The sequence below is a fragment of the Pseudogymnoascus verrucosus genome, assembly GCF_001662655.1.
Source record: "Pseudogymnoascus verrucosus strain UAMH 10579 unplaced genomic scaffold scaffold_55, whole genome shotgun sequence".
Taxonomy (NCBI): domain Eukaryota; kingdom Fungi; phylum Ascomycota; class Leotiomycetes; order Thelebolales; family Thelebolaceae; genus Pseudogymnoascus; species Pseudogymnoascus verrucosus.
Window position 1 is genome coordinate 147,619 of NW_017263706.1, and position 17,448 is coordinate 165,066.

General features: G+C 47.0%; 9 protein-coding genes and 1 non-coding gene across 10 annotated transcripts; 4 read left to right on the forward strand and 6 right to left on the reverse strand.

Annotated features, from left to right (window-relative positions):
- Positions 1-208: 208 nt before the first annotated feature.
- VE01_08939 (uncharacterized protein) lies at positions 209-2,064 on the reverse strand (the record flags this gene model as incomplete). The annotated part of the gene is made up of 5 exons (XM_018278357.1): positions 209-523; positions 577-769; positions 821-1,337; positions 1,394-1,942; positions 2,001-2,064. The coding sequence occupies 5 exons, from the start codon at positions 2,062-2,064 to the stop codon at positions 209-211; spliced, it is 1,638 nt and encodes a 545-aa protein (XP_018126678.1).
- Positions 2,065-2,692: 628 nt separating this feature from the next.
- On the reverse strand, positions 2,693-4,703 carry VE01_08940 (uncharacterized protein). The gene is made up of 5 exons (XM_018278358.2): positions 4,127-4,703; positions 3,987-4,067; positions 3,310-3,929; positions 3,065-3,244; positions 2,693-3,011 (listed from the first exon to the last, which is right to left on the reverse strand). The coding sequence occupies exons 1-5, from the start codon at positions 4,643-4,645 to the stop codon at positions 2,717-2,719; spliced, it is 1,695 nt and encodes a 564-aa protein (XP_018126633.1). The 5' UTR covers positions 4,646-4,703; the 3' UTR covers positions 2,693-2,716.
- A 907-nt stretch (positions 4,704-5,610) lies between these two features.
- VE01_08941 (uncharacterized protein) lies at positions 5,611-6,378 on the reverse strand (the record flags this gene model as incomplete). Its single annotated transcript, XM_018278359.1, has 3 exons — positions 5,611-6,067; positions 6,116-6,226; positions 6,275-6,378. The coding sequence occupies 3 exons, from the start codon at positions 6,376-6,378 to the stop codon at positions 5,611-5,613; spliced, it is 672 nt and encodes a 223-aa protein (XP_018126634.1).
- Positions 6,379-7,083: 705 nt separating this feature from the next.
- Positions 7,084-7,657, forward strand: VE01_08942 (uncharacterized protein; the record flags this gene model as incomplete). Its single annotated transcript, XM_018278360.2, has 2 exons — positions 7,084-7,521; positions 7,575-7,657. 2 exons carry the CDS (start codon positions 7,084-7,086, stop codon positions 7,632-7,634), a joined length of 498 nt encoding a protein of 165 aa, XP_018126635.1. The 3' UTR covers positions 7,635-7,657.
- A 511-nt stretch (positions 7,658-8,168) lies between these two features.
- VE01_08943 (uncharacterized protein) lies at positions 8,169-9,122 on the reverse strand (the record flags this gene model as incomplete). The annotated part of the gene is made up of 1 exon (XM_018278361.1): positions 8,169-9,122. The coding sequence occupies one exon, from the start codon at positions 9,120-9,122 to the stop codon at positions 8,169-8,171; it is 954 nt and encodes a 317-aa protein (XP_018126636.1).
- Positions 9,123-9,848: 726 nt separating this feature from the next.
- Positions 9,849-11,332, forward strand: VE01_08944 (uncharacterized protein; the record flags this gene model as incomplete). The annotated part of the gene is made up of 4 exons (XM_018278362.1): positions 9,849-10,120; positions 10,237-10,664; positions 10,733-10,857; positions 10,910-11,332. 4 exons carry the CDS (start codon positions 9,849-9,851, stop codon positions 11,330-11,332), a joined length of 1,248 nt encoding a protein of 415 aa, XP_018126637.1.
- Positions 11,333-11,648: 316 nt separating this feature from the next.
- On the forward strand, positions 11,649-12,535 carry VE01_08945 (uncharacterized protein). The gene is made up of 2 exons (XM_018278363.2): positions 11,649-11,957; positions 12,017-12,535. The coding sequence occupies exons 1-2, from the start codon at positions 11,831-11,833 to the stop codon at positions 12,178-12,180; spliced, it is 291 nt and encodes a 96-aa protein (XP_018126638.1). The 5' UTR covers positions 11,649-11,830; the 3' UTR covers positions 12,181-12,535.
- On the reverse strand, positions 12,021-14,642 carry VE01_08946 (uncharacterized protein). Its single transcript, XM_018278364.2, has 4 exons — positions 14,149-14,642; positions 13,589-14,101; positions 13,068-13,539; positions 12,021-13,018 (listed from the first exon to the last, which is right to left on the reverse strand). The coding sequence occupies exons 1-4, from the start codon at positions 14,430-14,432 to the stop codon at positions 12,677-12,679; spliced, it is 1,611 nt and encodes a 536-aa protein (XP_018126639.1). The 5' UTR covers positions 14,433-14,642; the 3' UTR covers positions 12,021-12,676.
- Positions 14,643-14,779: 137 nt separating this feature from the next.
- VE01_08947 lies at positions 14,780-14,879 on the forward strand (the record flags this gene model as incomplete). The annotated part of the gene is made up of 1 exon: positions 14,780-14,879. It is a non-coding gene; the product is annotated as a tRNA-Ser (tRNA).
- Positions 14,880-15,269: 390 nt separating this feature from the next.
- On the reverse strand, positions 15,270-17,299 carry VE01_08948 (uncharacterized protein). The gene is made up of 7 exons (XM_018278365.2): positions 16,960-17,299; positions 16,814-16,909; positions 16,645-16,762; positions 16,301-16,593; positions 16,149-16,244; positions 15,701-16,103; positions 15,270-15,650 (listed from the first exon to the last, which is right to left on the reverse strand). Exons 1-7 carry the CDS (start codon positions 17,188-17,190, stop codon positions 15,289-15,291), a joined length of 1,599 nt encoding a protein of 532 aa, XP_018126679.1. The 5' UTR covers positions 17,191-17,299; the 3' UTR covers positions 15,270-15,288.
- Positions 17,300-17,448: the final 149 nt, after the last annotated feature.

Here is a 17,448-nt window from a genome sequence, read left to right on the forward strand (position 1 = left end):
ATACACTTTTGGCACAGTTCGTGCAGAAAGAGCTCATATCTGCCAAGAATGGACAGGGGAGCTTCCTGAAGAGGTGCAGGTGAGAGATGAGAAAGATCCAAATCACGTGTAGACACATTGAGGAAGCTGATGCTATTTATCCAATTAAATAATAGCCAGGAAAATTTACAATCTATCATTCTATGGAAACACTATCTGCTAGGAGATATTACAGCTTCGCTGTGGTCTTCTTTGAAACATCTCTCAGTTCTCGGCGTAGAATTTTTCCGGACGCATTTTTGGGAATTGCATCCACAAAAACGACGCCGCCTCTTAGCTGCTTGTAGCTTGCCACTTTAGACTTTACAAAGGACTTGATCTCTTCCTCGGAGATTTTCTTGCCCACAACTACGAATGCGCGGGGCACTTCTGTTCCGTCCTGCTCGACACCAATCACGGCGGCATCTAGAATGATCGGATGCGAGAGAAGGATAGCTTCTAGTTCAGCTGGAGCAACCTGAAGACCCTTGTATTTGATAAGTTCCTGCGAATGTCAGTACATGAACTTTGCGGAGAAAATTGGTTGATATGCTTTACCTTCTTTCGGTCCACAATGTAGACTAAACCATTACGTATCTCCGCAATGTCTCCGGTCAAGAACCATCCGTTAACGAAAGCTTCCTCTGTCACCTTGGGGCTATTATGGTATCCTCTGGTGACCACAGGGCCTTTGACGAGAACTTCTCCACGTTGCCCCGCAGCAACATCCTTTCCATCGTCATCGACAAGTCTAAGAGTTCAGAGTTAACACCGAAATATATAAAGTGATCAAAATACTAACCTCAACTGCATATTAGGAAGTACCGGGCTGACACTGCCGGTATCGTCATTCATACCCCAAGGCATTGCTGTAACACTACCAGTCGTCTCACTCAATCCCCAAGTCTGACTTATAAACGTCGTCCCCCTGCCCAGTTTCTGACTCGCCGCGTACTGAAGCTCTTTTCCGAGGGGTGCAGCTCCACTAACTGCAATCTCCAGGTGTTCGAATTGGTCTGTTACTGCTGGAGATTTGGCAATCAAGAGGTAGATAGGAGGGACGCTGAAGAAAAAGGTGATTCGGTAGCGCTTGTTGAAGTCCAAAAACTTTTGGAAGTCAAACTTGGGCATCCAGTATACTGGGCCACCCATGTAGAATGGGTTGATGAAATACCCCTGAACTCCAGCTATGTGGGCGGCTGGCAGATGGGCGAGGGTCCTGTATTCGAATGGGGTGCCGCGCTGCGCTGTATACTCTCTACCGAGCTCGCCGGTAATGAAGGCCGCTGATACTATATTCGAATGGGACAAAAGAACTCCTGTTGTATGGCTGATTAGCTCAAGTATCAAGGGGCGGATATATGGGGGAGACAACCCTTTGGAGGCCCAGTGGTTCCGGACGAGTAAAGAAGGCATACAAGGCTATTTTCAAGCTCCTCTTTGTTTGTGATCCTCTTCCAATCGAGTTTCTCGTTAGAAATGCAGTTTTGATTGTTCCCAAGTGACGTCAAGCCCCATTCCGGGCTGGATTTCAGACACAACACCCGGTTGAGAGGAATGCCACACTGCTTCGCTGCTGCCACGGCAACTTCCTGGGTGTCAGGGCTGCAAACTAACAAGTTGCTGCCTCCTTGAGTAACTTGACGCGCCAATTCGGGTGTCGTAAAGGATGAACTCGCAGCAGAGTACACGCCACCTGCAGCGACAACTCCGTAAAAGAAAACCGGTAGAAGAGGCTGGCCAGATGATATACACACGACAACATCTTTACCAGGGCCCGACGCACCAATGTTGAAGTTGCGTCTTAGTCCATGGGCGATTCTCTGGGTCAAGTCTCGTGCTTGCGATTTAGTGACGGAGTTGGCATCGTTGCCGGCTTCAATATGAATCTTGGTGTCCTCAGCCGCGTCACAATGTTTCGAGTCTATAATATAAATTAATTGGTTTGGTTTCCAGGTGGCAAACAGAGCTCAGGTACGAACCGAACAGGAGGGACAAGACATCTACGTCAGGCACGGTGTAGTTTTGGTCTGCTTGGTAAACCATAGTGACGATTTGAATGATAACTCTACGCTGATTTGAAGATAATCTACGTGTAACTTGCTTTGATATCGAATAATTATGTCCTAAAAATGGGTCAATGAGCTGGTAATCAGGAACAACATTATGAAAGTTGAGTGGATTTGGGTGGATATCACAGGTCCTTCGGTTGCCATGGCCGAGGTTTTTGACGGTAAACTGATAGGGTAAAGCACGACAGCGGTGCGGGGTGGTGGCTGGGTCTGGGGAAGAAAACGAGGGGAACCCTGCAAGGATGATTGCCGAGGGTGAGCATTACAGATTTAGTACGGGCATAAAATAATTATGTTTAAGGTTGCATAGAAGAAGCTATGGCGTTAACTGCACGATGACTTTTTGGCAGTACCTTGGGGGATATTACTACTCTGGTGCACTGACGTATCTGAGGCAATTGGTCAACATCCTCTCCCTGATGATAAGCTCACGCACGACATCCATGGCATACATAGGACTGGTTTCATCCGAAGTGCTCGATGCAACAGTAACCTAACATTGCGATAACTAAATCATGAAATATGTCATGTCGTGTCGTGATGAAGCTATCCAATAGCTCACTTGCTTTAGCGCATAAAATAAACGCCAGACGCCGAAAAAACTCCCAACCCATGCTACCCCAACCCTAAGTAATGGTTACAAGTTCACGATCCACATCTTCCTGGATATAGCCTGCAGCATCGTGAAGAAGAGATAATAGTCGCCCAGGTTCGTTGTCATCGCCCCCATGAACCACGCGCTTGATAACAGCATCAATGACATTGGAAACAAACTGCCCACCACTAAAGCGGCTCTTGAGAATGTAGAGCACTCTCATGAGACTGCGCATCTCTTGCAGATCTATTGCCGAGTCGCTGGGCTTCCTTGTATCTCCCAGCAGGGTAAGTTTGAGGACAATCGGGAATGTGATATACGCCCCACTGTTAATATTAGCATTTGCCCCATCTTCGGTTATGATAAAATGATTGCTCACAGTGCTAGTGGGATGCTATTATTATCGCTCTGGGATAGCAAATCCTCCGCGCTTCTGGCTATACGTGAAGCCGAGTCCATGACCTCCTGCACCGCACCTTCAATAAACTTGCTGGCCGGAAGGGTATAGTTATAAGGGTTCAGGTGTGTGTATGGGAAGTACAGCACCGCAATGACCGAACTGCCAAAAAGCTGAAGTCAGCCATATTCGACCAAAGTTGGGACCGCCTCAACACATCAACTTACTCTGCAATTATCTTGGATAGTTGGCATGGCACGTCACACCTGTCCATGGACATCTTCCGAGATATATCAAGGGAGAATTCAAAGTCCTCCCTCAAAGCTGTGACCTCGGAATGAAACGATATTACCTCCATGATCTCGTTGACATCGACGTTACGACGCCTATCATTGTATTTCGCATATCCCAGTCTTCCTTGGAACATCATAATCCTCGCCATAACCCGACTAAGCTCGCACTGCTTGATGAAGTTGTCGATTGACAGAGTTTTGGAAATAGGGCTCATAAAACATGGCTCTGCTGACTCCATACCGAAATCTTCTGGGGTCACAATAATCTGAGTCAACGGTTCTGTATGCAGGCGATTGATCCTCCGAAGAGCAAATGCCAGCATGGAGTCGCGAAGCTGGCAGCACCACCAGATAATCTTCCTTCGCCCAGGACTGACGGATATATGTGCATAATCTAGCTCTTGCAGAATGGCTACCCGAGCATGTATAAATGCCTGGTCGACCCAGTAGCAATTCGACTGCTCCTCGGCACTGAAAGGACTCCAGAAGCTAAGTAAGATGGCTGCTCTGGCACGACTAATTGGCGATTCTTTGGCGGATGAATGATAGGTTTTCTAGCGGGATATTGTTATTATTTTGGTATTTTATCGAGATTGGAAAACTGAACTTACTCTGGCCGCTTCAAAAAGGTCGCTATGGCACTCAATTATCGAGGCGTATTTTGTTTTGCATATCTGCTCGTAGTCGAGATGCTAATATGGCTATTAGAATCCGCTAATAGAGCTTTATAATCCCTCAAATATGAGCTTACCATCGCGCCCGCAAATAATAGAGCCTTAAACTCCACCAAGGTAATGCTTTTCAGGAATCCCATGTCGCCTCTACGATAATAGGCGTTATGGAATTCAACTTCGTCAAAGACTGGGCATAGGGGGTGCACATGCTTGAAGTAGAGGATGACAAGCTCGTCGCGAAAGGATTTGGGGGGAAGGTCAAAAGGGTTATCTTGGCTCAAACCTTCCATTTCGTCGATGCCTGGCCTGCTCTCCATAACTAGCTGTTCCTGACCTGAGCCATATCCCATCCCTTGAGATATAGACTCGGTTGTTGCTGAGCTGCCACTATCAATGTTGTGCTCGGTGTTGTACATCGTATTGTGCTGTGTTCCATGACCATATTGGCCATCCGGCGAGATGGTGCTGCCGAGCTCATCCCATAAACCCCAATACCAGGACGCAAGTTCGTCCCACGGGCCTCTCTTTCCAGCATTTTCACCTTCTGCGAATCTCTCCGCTGCCGCGAGGGCCTCCTCAAAAGACTTACTAGCCATGAAGAGCTCCTATTTCCAAAAAAAAAAGACAAGAAATCGAGAGACACGTTGCGTAAGATGTGAAGTGAGCATCATTAGAATTCATTTTGCGGGGTTTAGCCTGATACATGCGGGGACCGCTAATGGCACGGACCCTCTAACCACTAGCTCGGTAGGACCGCAGCGGCTAGGGCGTGGTCACGTGATATGTCAAGTTCCCGCATTTAGGGCCATAACCAACGGTTCTTCTTGGACTAGTTTACTAGAACATGTGATAAATGGTAAAAGGAAGACTTAGCCAGAGTTTCAAAGATCTAGAATATTAGAACAAAGCTAGACAAGAGGTCTAGTCGCTATATCAAGTACTGTGTCGCCGCTGACTTACTCGACAACGTCGAGTCAGTGCGGGTCCCGTCGGTTGGCATTACCCCGCCGATCCCTGTGCCTCACGAACCCCCTATAGCTTGGCACGTTATTATGTACACCAACGAGCCTCAAGCAAAGCAAAGCCAGGCCTTGTTTCGCCCACGGAAACCACGTCCACGGAAGATCAGGAGATAATCCGAAATTACAGCGTTCTAGGCCAGCCGGGGTTTGTATGGGACACTTCACAATGCATAAACGCATACTGCAAATCACTAATTATAGGTACAGTTCGCAGCGACGAAGACTGCAAATCATTAATTATAGGTACAGTTCGCAGCGACGGAGGATGCACGTGGAGGTAAAGTCTGATTTATCGATATCTAGGAGCGGCAATATGCTCATGTGGGTTTCAGCCTAGCCAAGGGTCCATATGGGTCCATGTGTCATCTAGTGGCCCTAGTCCCGTTCCTAATGCCCCTAACATTACGCTTGTGCAGTACTATCACCATACCCCTGGTTTTACAGATTTTGATCTTTCTCCATTTCTCAACAGACGCCGATCAAATGCTATGCCTCCCAACTCATTCGTTACCCATTACACACCACATATCGCCGCTACGTCATAGGGCAAGCATCAGCCCCAGCATACCCAGAGCACCAGAAAGTCCAACAATGGCCGCTGTCGGCCGAGAAGCCAGGGCTTCTGAAGTGCTGGTGCCACCCTTATCACCTGCTACTTTTGCGTTTGCTCCCGCAGCACCGCCGGTTCCAGTACCGTCGTCGGTTTGGCGAGGGGTGCATCCGGTAGTGGCGTGCGTTTGAACGCTCAGGACGTAGTTCTTGATTTCGGGAGACAAGTCATTGTACCATGATGGGGTCTGGCCGGCCTTGAATGCGCTGGCAATCGAGCTACGAGCGCCAGCATTTCCAAGCTGACCAAGGATGCTGCCAGGAATAGCAGTGAGCATTTGCCGGGCAAGTGTGGCATCCGGCGGGTCGAATCCTCCGATGCATGTCGGCATGGTAGTTGCAATTGGAACGTTTCCAGTGATACCTGCCTTGGATGATAATGCGGCCCTTGAGGAATTGTCAGTCGATTTCTTCTGAAGTGCATAGAGTACATACACTAATTGTGACATGGCATCGGGAGCATCAGACGCGGAGCCTTCGTCTTGTCTCTTTTTATTCTTGGCTATCTCATCAGTGATGAGAGATACTTTGGATGATAATTTAGCACTTAGGTGATTGTCAGTCGATTTCTTCGCAAGTGGGGAGAGTACATACACTAATTGTGCCATGGCATCACGAGCCTCATGAATTGCTTCATTCTGAGCCACCACGGCGGCGATGAGCGTGAATAGCAAGAGGCACAGTGCCTTAGACCACATGATGGGCGATGTTGATAAAGATCGAGTAGGCGGGCCAAAAGGATATTTACAACAATGTATAGTCCACCGACTTCAAAAAATAGAAGGTAAGAAAAGTCGATGTTACGGTCGCCAACATGATCGACGGAGGTGTGGATTATGTGTGCATTATTAACGTACAGCAATCTTCAGTTTCAAGGGTAATTGCCACCAATTCGGCTCTCCAGAGATTTTCCATGTGAATCCCAGTTTAGCAACTAAGCCTACCCGAGGTTATAAGACTAAGAGATCAGGCGGGGTATGCAAGTGTTCTTGTTTTTAGTTGTATTACTTGGATCATGCCTTTGATGTTAATTAGGCGCCGGGTAGCAATAAGCATCATTCAATAAGTTGGCAGTGGGGGTTCCAGGCACAGTTCCTTGTGCAGCTGTCAGTGCACGGCTACCCTGTGGGGTTCCCCCGTGGGGAACCCCTCGTGTTGGTACCCCGCCTGCAGCAATACATCGGCTAACCCCGCAGTTCTTACCCGAACCCCCTGTTCATGCGGAGTCAAGGTCATCGAGATCGCGTGCTAGTGGACAATTGGGTGTTATCACAATTGCTCCTAAATGCTATAAGTAATCCAAGTGTATCCATAGGAAAATAGAGTTTCACGATCAGCTCAACTTAGGCACAATCCAGTCCATCAATCGCAAAACAGCCTCGTAGACAAGCCAAACCGCCAATATGCGCTTCTTCAGCTTCGTTCCTTTCCTCGTTCTGGCTCCTTTTGCCTTTGCGTCTCCAGCAGTCCAAGGTTCCCAAGCGGAGGCTGCTGCTCCCTTGGATTTGACCAACAGGGCCGTTGATCTCAGTGGCCTGCTCGGAACTCTCACTCAGGACCTTGGTGCCATTACTTCGCTGCTGAAGCCAGCAACCTTCACGAACATCGAATCTGTTATCACCCATCTGGCGCTACTCCTCGATGACAAGACCACCAACCAGACCAAGTCGCTGCTGAACACGGCCAGCACTCTCCTCGCTGGCCCTCTCCTCCCATCGCTCACCAGCCTCATTACACCCGACTTTATCACTAAGATCAGCGGACTTATCAACAACGCAAACAACCTATTGACTCCGACATTCGTCAAGCAGACGACCGGGTTGATCAACGATGTTGCTCCTGTAAGTCTCAAGCGTTAGTTCTCGGTGCATAGTTTATTGCTAACATTTCGCAGTTGATCTCGGCCGTCGCTCAACTGATAGGTGGTCTTCTCTCCGCTATCCTTGGCGGATAGAGTACGAACGAGCTGGTTTGTGGGAAGTTTATGATGAGATGAATGGTCGCCATGGGCCATGGTATCATGCGAGATGTCGGGGCCCATTCTATTTGGAGGAGCATACTCCATAGTATATAAGTCAATAATTCGGGAAGATACAACTAGCTATATAATACGAGCCCTGTCACATTGATAATACGCTTTATGATCTTGAGATGAATATGTAATAACAGAATTAGTTTTTTATTGGGAATAAAGGCAGAACTTAACATATCGTAGTAATAAAGTGCTATTTTTTGATAAGGAGCGCAAGATTTGACATATTGTAATCACGAAAGACGGTTATCACTCATCAAGTTTTACTACAATAACAATTAAGACTCTTCAATTCACCTGCGTTGTACAGAAAGAATCGGGTATCATTTTATCATCAAAAGGTTTCTATATACTACTATGTATGCATTCCCATTCCCACGCAATAAAAACAAAAACAAAAGATATACAATTTGAAATAATACCAAAATAAGGAAAGAGGGGCAGAAGTGCCCATGACTAAGCCATATTCTTCATCCTTCGGCGCATATCCTTCAAGTAGAACTTCATCGGGTATGTTCGAATGAACATAGGTAATTGAGGGTAAACCGTCTTGGTGACCCCCAACAAGACCTTGTAAGCCCTCTTGCGGGATTTTGAAGTCTTGAGACCATACGCGTCTCGCATGTGCGGTGGCAACCATTCTGCCGTCATCAGACGCAGCGCAGGCATGTTAATCTTAGCCCACAATGGGAGCTCCTTGTTCCAGAGAAGATCCTTGCCGACACTGATAGCGTGAGCTGAAATTTCAAAGCTTGCAATACTGCGGTCCCAGTACTCCCAGAACGCTTTCCGGTCTACGGGCCACATCTCCGGGGGCACTCGCAGTGTCGTGGCCAGAACAGCGTACTCCTGGTAGATTTCGTCGGCCTTAGCGTCGTCAAATTTTCCAAAAATCTTTTCGGTGATATCGAGCCCTACCGCGTACAGAGTCGATGCAACCCACAGCTGAAGGTCGACATCGTTTGCGGAATAAGTTGCCCCCTGGACAGGGGCATGAGCCCGGTGGACCATATCAATAATGGTTTTCTTCTCGTCCACAGAACCAAACGCCATGCAGTAAACATACGTCATGGTGGTCCGCAGGCGATCCACAGGCCTGTACGCGAAGTTGCTGTGTTCATTGACTCCCCGACCCACACCGGGGTTGGCGACCTGGAGCAGGATTGCGACCGCGCCACCCGCAAGAAGAATGGCCTCTTGGACCACTTTTTGCATCTCCTTGGGCTGGAATGACGGATCCAATGGGTCTAACCTCTTGCGGGTCTTCCCAATTGCCAGACTTTGCTTCTCGGGGCTCCCTGGGGTCATTGTTCTGCTGTCCAAGGCATCCGTAGCCGCCAAGGCGCCTTTCTCGTTGATGGTGTCAGCCGGGCCTGACATTTCTGGGGCAACGAACACGTCGGTCGTCATAGCGTGGTAGGTAGTTTGTGCTTGCATAGAAATGTATAACTGTGAAATAAGGGTCGTTGCACTAAATTACGAAACAGGCTGGATGTTGAGAGGGAGGTAAGCACGGCAGTATTTACAGGAACACTTTCACAACAGTTATATATTCAGAGCAACTTGAAATTACCTTTGTCACAAGGCTACGAAACGCCTATCGCGGCAGCATTCGGTAGGCGCCGGCAAATTCTAGTTGGGATGGGATCTTTTCCATTCTGAGAGCGCATGTGGCCAAGGCGTCCCGTACATAGCGCACCCTGTCAACGGCCCCTCAGGGTGTTAACCGGACCCCGCCTTACATGTGGATGGGATGTGGATAGCGAGTCTTGTTCAAGGAGTTTGTAACCGAACCCCGCACTATTGGTACGTACCAATTATGGGGTAAATTGTGTCTAAAGGCATAATGCTAATGTTGATCCCTCCATGCCGAAGTAGGTGTCCGTGCATGCGTGGGGGAGGCGGCATGGGGTGGGGGGAACTGGCATTATCAAAATGTATCAAAACGGGGCTGTGTCACGACATGGTTACAGGGTTTTGCAATTTTACTTTCATCCCATCCTATATTTTGTGTAAATTTGCTCCTGTGCTTATCAGCTCTTGTGCAAATTTCATGGAAGCTGGAGCTCCCGGATCGTAGTCTCAAGCTAAGACGGGCCTCTTGGATTGCAGTCTGAAGCTGGAAAAGTTCCCACAATGGGTAACACTGGAAAAGACTCGATTGAGGAGAAGACTAGTCATGTCATTGGCGCCAACCGACCAGACTTCACTGCCGGTCGCCGTTCTGGCAAAGAGAAGACCAGTAGAGGAAGCGTTCAGCAGATTGAGAATGCCGGTGTGATGGAAGAGGATTCTCATCCTGCCAAGAAACGAGGATGCTTTGCGAGATTCTGGGCTCACTATAAGCGGCATTGGTGCTTATATGGCCTTGGTGGTGTTATCTTTTTGGCAATCTTCCTCCCAATATTGTGAGTTCTATGACGTTGCCATCTTTTGCATCAAGCAATGGGGCATATTTATCTTTCTCTGGCTACATATTCCTTCCGCCCCCTTAACAAATGACCCAGGACTAACGACGAAACAGTTTCCTAATCGTGTTCCCTGCGATTGCCCAGAGGATGGTCGACGATGCTTCTCTCCCCATTTACTCAGCGAGCATCACCAATCCAACTCCAGATAGCGTTCAGTATTCCCTCTTCGCTGGCTTGAATGTTCCGAAACCATTCTCAGTCAAGCTCAAACCCATTGCGCTCAACTTGCTGGTGGATCAAAATCCACCAAACCGCAATCCGTATATCACAGTCCAGCTACCAGAACAAAATCTGAAGGGTAATGCAACTATAACCGTCACAAACCAGACAACCAATATTCTAGACAAAGAAATATTCGGAACCTTTTTGCACAGTGCGGTTTATCAAGAAACCTTCATTCTATCAGCTTCAGGCGCAACAGATGCTTATGTGGGCAAACTCAAGGCACATATCAGCCTCGACAAAAAGGTGGAACTAAAAGGTAAGAGCTCCCAATTCATAATCCTTGAAATGTGGCACAATATGAAAGTTTGCTAAGACCCTAATTAGGTCTTAACAAGTTGAAGGGCTTTGGCATTGCGAGTGCTCGTGCTGTCTTACCTGCTGAGGCAGACGGAACAAACCTTATTGCCGAACTAACCATTCCTAACGCATCTCTGGTGTCTTTTGAACTTGTAAGCCATCCTGTTCCCCTCTGCCGCGTCGTTTGACTAACCGTTTTTCTAGGGGAATGTGACACTGAACATTATCGTTGGCGGGATTCTCCTTGGAAACGCCACGATGAAAAATGTTTACCTTGTTCCTGGAAACAACACTGTTTCAGCTCGGGGAGTAGTCAATCTCAAGACGGCTATTATGAATCTACCTGCGATTCTGTCATCCCAGGTGGGCGCTCTCACAAGCGGAAACATCGAAATGTCGGCGTCAGGAAACTCGACCATCTACAATGGTCACCACATCGACTATTACGAGAAGGTTTTGAATGCACTCGTGTTGACCACACAGTTTCCATTGTTGTCCATTCTAATGGACAGCTTGACAGGAGTGTTAGGTGGCAACGGTGGCACAGCCATACCTTTTGCATCTGGGTACAATGTGACCAATATCATTCCGCTCCTGCAGAATCTGACCGCGATAGCCGGGTTCTAAATCATGAAACCATAGCATTTTAATTTGTTTTGTCGTCAAGCTGGATACCCGGTTTAATGAGTTGGCCATGGGAAATACCCGCAGTTCGAACTGCGTATGTACATAGCTTTCATAGCGAAATTACGAAATCCTGATCTTTCCATCGTGTGTATAACTGATCGAGAAAATGGATCCGGGAATACATTTCTATTTATTTGGGCAAATTCTGCCTGGTCTGCAATTGCCGAGGTTATGCTTTGAAATAATACTATGCCTACAAATTATGAACCGAGAGCAAGGGTTGAGCCAACGTGACACTTGGCAAAGTATAATGAAGGATTCGACAACAAAGGGTCCAACATGCACATGCGCGCGTAATGATTCCTCCGCGGAACGATGCCTGTTTATACTATATTTATTCTTTGTCCCCGTCTTTAAATTTGTACTTACACCAGCACAGCATATCACTGCATTCGGATATATCTCTCGACCCATCAAGAGCAGGCTCGGCAATCTACCATGTCCAAAGTATTTTCTCAGAGTGATGTTGCATCGCATAACAAGGCTGATGACATTTGGATTATTATTAACAACGACGTCTTTGACGTGACAAAATTCCAAGACACGCATCCAGGCGGTAAAAAGGGTATGAAGACTTCCTCATATTTTCTAAAGTCAGATAAAACATCTGCTGATTCTGTTTAGTCATGCAAACTGTTAGTGGCAAAGATGCCACAAAGAAATTCCAGAAGTATCACAGAGATGCAATCTTGAATAAGCACAGGGAAGAACTACAGATCGGTAGCCTTGAAGTTGTTGAGACGAAACCCAAATCTTCGTCCTTATTCTCATTTTTGAAGAAGAGCTAGCTACATGCTACGGCAGAAGCACCACAGCCAGTATAAACGTGCTGGACGGTTTCAACTTGTGTCAGGCCTTTGCAGGAGTTTATCTTCGGGATCACTGTGCTCTTTTCTCAGTACCACTTCCTACAGAGGCTCATCAACGGATGATGAATAGCTGCCTGCCTTGTTTCACCGGCGAAGAGGTCATGACTGTTGCCTGCAATCTTGGATCCTGGACTAAGTTCTGCGTTTGAGGGTGAACATGCTTTGCTGCACAGTGAGGCCAGATAGTTTCTAGAGCCAGTTGCGCCAGCAGCTCTGATCTCTTGTGTGAATCGAGGAGTTGTGCGTGGAATGTGGGCTGCTGAAGGTGAACACGGGTCAGATAAACATTAGTCATGACTCAAACTAGTGCGCTATAAACCGAGAATGTGCCCAGCATGTCCCACAATGCTGATTTCTTGAGTTGAGTCTTCGATGTAGGACAGTAACTTATATAACCTATCCATCGTCTGGCTGATTAGCCTGACATCATTTCAGCTTCAGCGTCTCCCGTAGAAATAGGCCCTAAATTTAGATAGAATGGATCATTCGGAAAGAGCGTATTATTCTCAAGCCATTCGTCGTCCAAGTCCTCTATGAGAGAGCTTGGTTCCACGAGCATCAACAGATTACCCTGAACGCAAGCTGTCTTGCTATACAGCATCCGTTCAAGTGCTTCGTTTCCACCCCTTATCGACGCAAGTATCCGTTGAAGCTGGGCGAGTATGTCTATTGGCCGATAAGGCGAAATCCACGAGACTGTGTCATTGTTGGCAACTGCATCCGCCACTGTACTTGCGATCTCGTAAATTTTCGTTTCCTATTTCAATATTAGCGAAGGTAAATATGTGATAGGCATGTCCACGTACCATAGTTGGTCCATGAGCTTCAAGTGCTGTACTGGGAAGCTGCGATATAAAGCCCAGGAACTCCCTCGCGATCTGAATTGGATGGTCCAGAGAGGTTATTCTGCTCCCTTTGTTTAGCCTCTCATAATTATTTGATGCTTTCCACAGAACAGCACGCATCCATTGACGCGTGACACATATATCGGCGCGTTGGACTTCGCTGCTAGAGTCCCAGTCAAGAGAGACCTCTTGTAGCTTTTTGTGAAGAGCGTAGAGAGAGTTTTGGCGGGCTGACTCCATGTCGCCTGTTTCGAACACGTCTGCACTCGAGCCCTCAAGTATTTCGAAGGCACGCGACTGATCAAATGTCCAGAAGAGATCCACAAGTTTCTGGAAAGCAGGCAGGATCTGTGTCTCGTCGTCGCCATCCATTGCTGGGAAGAGCACATTAGGTTTTAAGATAACTGGAAGTTTGTAGAGTATTCCTACGCCCCTGTTTAATGTTAAAGGGTTGATTCTAAAAACGAAACAAGAAAGGGTACCTTTCTGTTACAAACAGCAACCAAAGAATGCGTCGTCGTAGCTGTTGCTCTGACGGAGGGAGTGATAGATAGGATGACTCTCGGTGCAACCCCATAATCTGCGCAATCGTAATCGCTTCCCTCAAAAATAGCAGAGACTTGACTCCACCCTGGTCCTGGTTTTCATAATAGATATGAAGAAAAAACGCTATTCGCAGGATGTTTAGGTTTGCACTCTGTCCGTTCTTACCCATAAGCTTCGTTCGCTGACATTCTTCTGCCATTGAACTTCCGGTAGCTGTGCTTATTCCCGTCTGGTTTAGCTTCAGCTGGGCAATAGTTGCCGCCCCTATTGCGTTTGCGAGAGCATACATCTCCATGTCTTGCACGTCTCCCTGCAACGACCCCATTATCTCTTCTACCGCCACGATCGGCCATATTGGGTATAAACGAAGTCGATATACACATAGTTGCACTATAAGGGACGAACTCGGAGTCTTAAGCGGAACCTCGGGAGGTATGGACGACGGTACACTATGCCATCAGTCGGCGACGTTTAGTAGTGGCTTTGCGGAGCATACATTGAGGGACCCGGCGAAGCAGGAACATCCATCCGACTTTCCGGAGACTCATCTGCGAAAGAACCCTCATCTTCCACACTAGGATAGCCTTTCTGCTGTGTTTGAGCAATCGATATCAGCGTTTTTGGCCTCAAAGCTTTTGGTCCGCGGTTTCCCCGGCGCTCCGTGAAGGTGCATTCGATGCGAGCGCTAATGCAGCTTTTACATGGTGGGACCTCTGAGCATTTGACCTTGCGGATCTTGCACCCATTGCAGGCGCGTCTGCCGATCTTTCGCTCCCCCATCGCGCTGAGGCATTATGACTTGCATATTCCAAACCTCATGAAAAAACGCCGATGTCGTGATGGTGGCACAATGTCGTGCTTTTGGCCATTGACGCGGAGTGCGGGGTTGAACCAGGGGTCTAGTCTAGAACAGGGGCTGGAACTAAAGTTGGGGATTGGCCACATTACTGGTGGAGCCAGGGTCTTTACCGCTTGTCAAGTCACTCAAGCTTCTAAACTCCGACGTCATATCTATCGGCGCCGCGTAACTATTCGGGCCCAACCGTAACTGAGCCATTTGATAAAATGGGCGGTCTACCTATGGATTTTAAAGTTCAACGTTGGGCCGGCCATTCGTGAAATAAATCCGGCACTTTGGCGGAGTGGTTAACGCGATGCCCTGCTATTTCCACGGGAAGTATTTAGGCATTTCCCTCGGGAGCGAGTGTTCGAATCACTCAGGTGTCGATTTTTTTTGCATTTTTGCCAGTTAACTGTCCTAAACAGGAATCTCAGCGAGCTTGACAATATAATTTATACGGAAAAGGTATTTATTTTAAGAAGTTAATTATTCTCAATACCAATTAATATTTTCATTGCCAGTGCATTTACACATTGTATATATGTTCTATCGATTCTTGTTTTTTTTGAAACCTATACAAAGGCTAATTAATAAAATATGCTCTCTCTACTAATTTATGTGGTAATTAACACGTAGAAGAATTGTATTGAGAACAAGTACCTTTTATGTATAAATTATACTATAAAGATACCTTTAGGTCACAGTTGCGCTCGAACATATCTTATTCATAGCTCATCTTATATATTAGATTTCTGCTACACCATTATTATTTCAATCTCCGACTACTTTAACTACCTAATACTGGAACCTAAAATCAAGCCTCTTATTCCCATCTGCCTCTCTCGCTGTAGCGTCTGCCTGATAAATTGATCGCTCCTCAACAGTCATCTCGTCCCAAACTGCCGCCTTCCTCTTGTTCAGAGTCTGCAAATACAGTCTCTGTGCAACAAACGTTAACAACGAAAGAGCGCAAATAGATATCAGGACTTTGTTTCCCTGCTTGTAGTACGGCGAGTCGTATTTTCGATATATCTGAGATCCGATAAGTGACCCCACCTGGACAATGACATTGTAAGTCGCAGCGGTAATGGCGCGCTTCTTCACGTCAAATGTATTTTCCGAGATCCACGCTGAGACGATGGGGTGAAAGTAGGGATCTATAAGTACGTTAGAAAGAAAAATCAGATGTAGGACGAGGGATAAATACAGCCAGAGATCAACGTGATCAGTGAGAATCTAGACCACTCTCTTCCGCCATCAGGAAGAGTTAAAAGAGCAGCAAGAAGCGGCAGGATCCAAAATTCGCCGAAAAAACAATGGAAAGTTCTCTCGTTGAAAAATTCGCTGCTGTATGATAGAGTTAACATGGTGATAATTTGGATGACTGCCGATGGCACGGTGAGCATGTTGGAGTTGAATGTGGTGAAGTTGAGGCGTTTCAGAGTAAGTGTGAGATATGCCTGGACTGGTGTTGCCGGAATATAAGCTACAAGTCCGACGAAGTAGAGTCCCCACATTGACTTGTCGCTCCAAGCTCTCTTGATATCCGCAAATGTGGCTGGTTCTTTTAGAGCTGTGAGGCCCTTGGCTGGATCATCTCGTAAGATGCGCTACGAATGTTAGAAACGGTTACCACTACATTCTGTTGAACTTACGTTAATCATGATAATTTCTTCTCGTTCAGTATACCATGGCTTTCTCCAAATAACACCGGAAGTTGACGTCGGTGAACTGGGGAGATAGAAGAAACTCTTAATAAAAGTTAGCTCATGGCCCATCGAAAAAGTGAGCGCATGGGATTTCTCACGATAATACCAATCACGAAAGTTAAAATGCCCTCAATCAGGAACAGCCAAAACCATCCGGGCTTTCCACTGGTTCCACGCAGTTCGAGAATCCCAGCGGCCAGGAGTGCCGAAATAACTCTCGCAACGTTAAGAGTCGACCAAAATGCGGCGAGGCGAATAGATAACTCCTTGGACGTATAGAAGTACGTCGCGAAGAGAATAGTACCAGGAATAAAACCACCCTCAAATGCTCCGATAAGGGCCCGGGTAATGTAGAACGACGTTCTATTGGTCATCCACGATTGAGCCCATGCTGTGGAGTATTAGCTGTCGTTAAAGCTTTTATTAGTTCAGAAGGCCTTACAAACTAAGCTCCAGCAAATCATCATGGATGGTAAGATACGTTTAAATCCGTATCTCTTGGTCAGAATTTGGACAGGGAATTCGCAAACCATGAAGGCAAGAAGCTGAATCGTTGTGCCCTAAGGTTTTGTGAGAATTTTGAAACTTAATTCCTCAGAAAGGCAACTTACATTATTATAATCATCACTGGTGAGGTTCAAATCATCGAGGATATTATCTGCTGTTGCATTTGACAGATTTCCGCGATCAAGTTGGAGGCCCGCGAACTAAGCCAGTTAGTTACTGGGGACGCAGTGGGGATTAATTATCACCATACCATGACACAAATCCACGACAAAAGATAAAGGTCTGTTTTCAAGATTACCCTTCTCTCCTCAGCCGGAGTCCACGTGGCACCCGGATCATATCTGTGACGTCCCTCATAGTCCTCGTGGGGAGGTAGAGCATCTGAAAGATTCTCACGCCCAACTCGAACTGCCGATATCTTAGACGTATATGGCTCCCCGTTGTCTGAGATTGTCCTCTGAATAGCAATATCCTTCTCCATTTGATAAATGGGCTGAAAAACCGAAGTAAAACCGCGCTATCAAAACTCTCTCAAATATTTAAGGTTCACCGTTGGATGTCAACGTCAGCGATAGGTCAATGATATGTGGAGGCATTTGTTCAAACTATATACAAAGTCGCAACACGCGGTGCGTCGACGAACCAACACACCTCGGCACCAAATCGTTAGCAAATGAGAATATACGCCATGTTTGTCCACAATCGCGTGATACCTCCATCCCTTGCAAAGACACGGAGC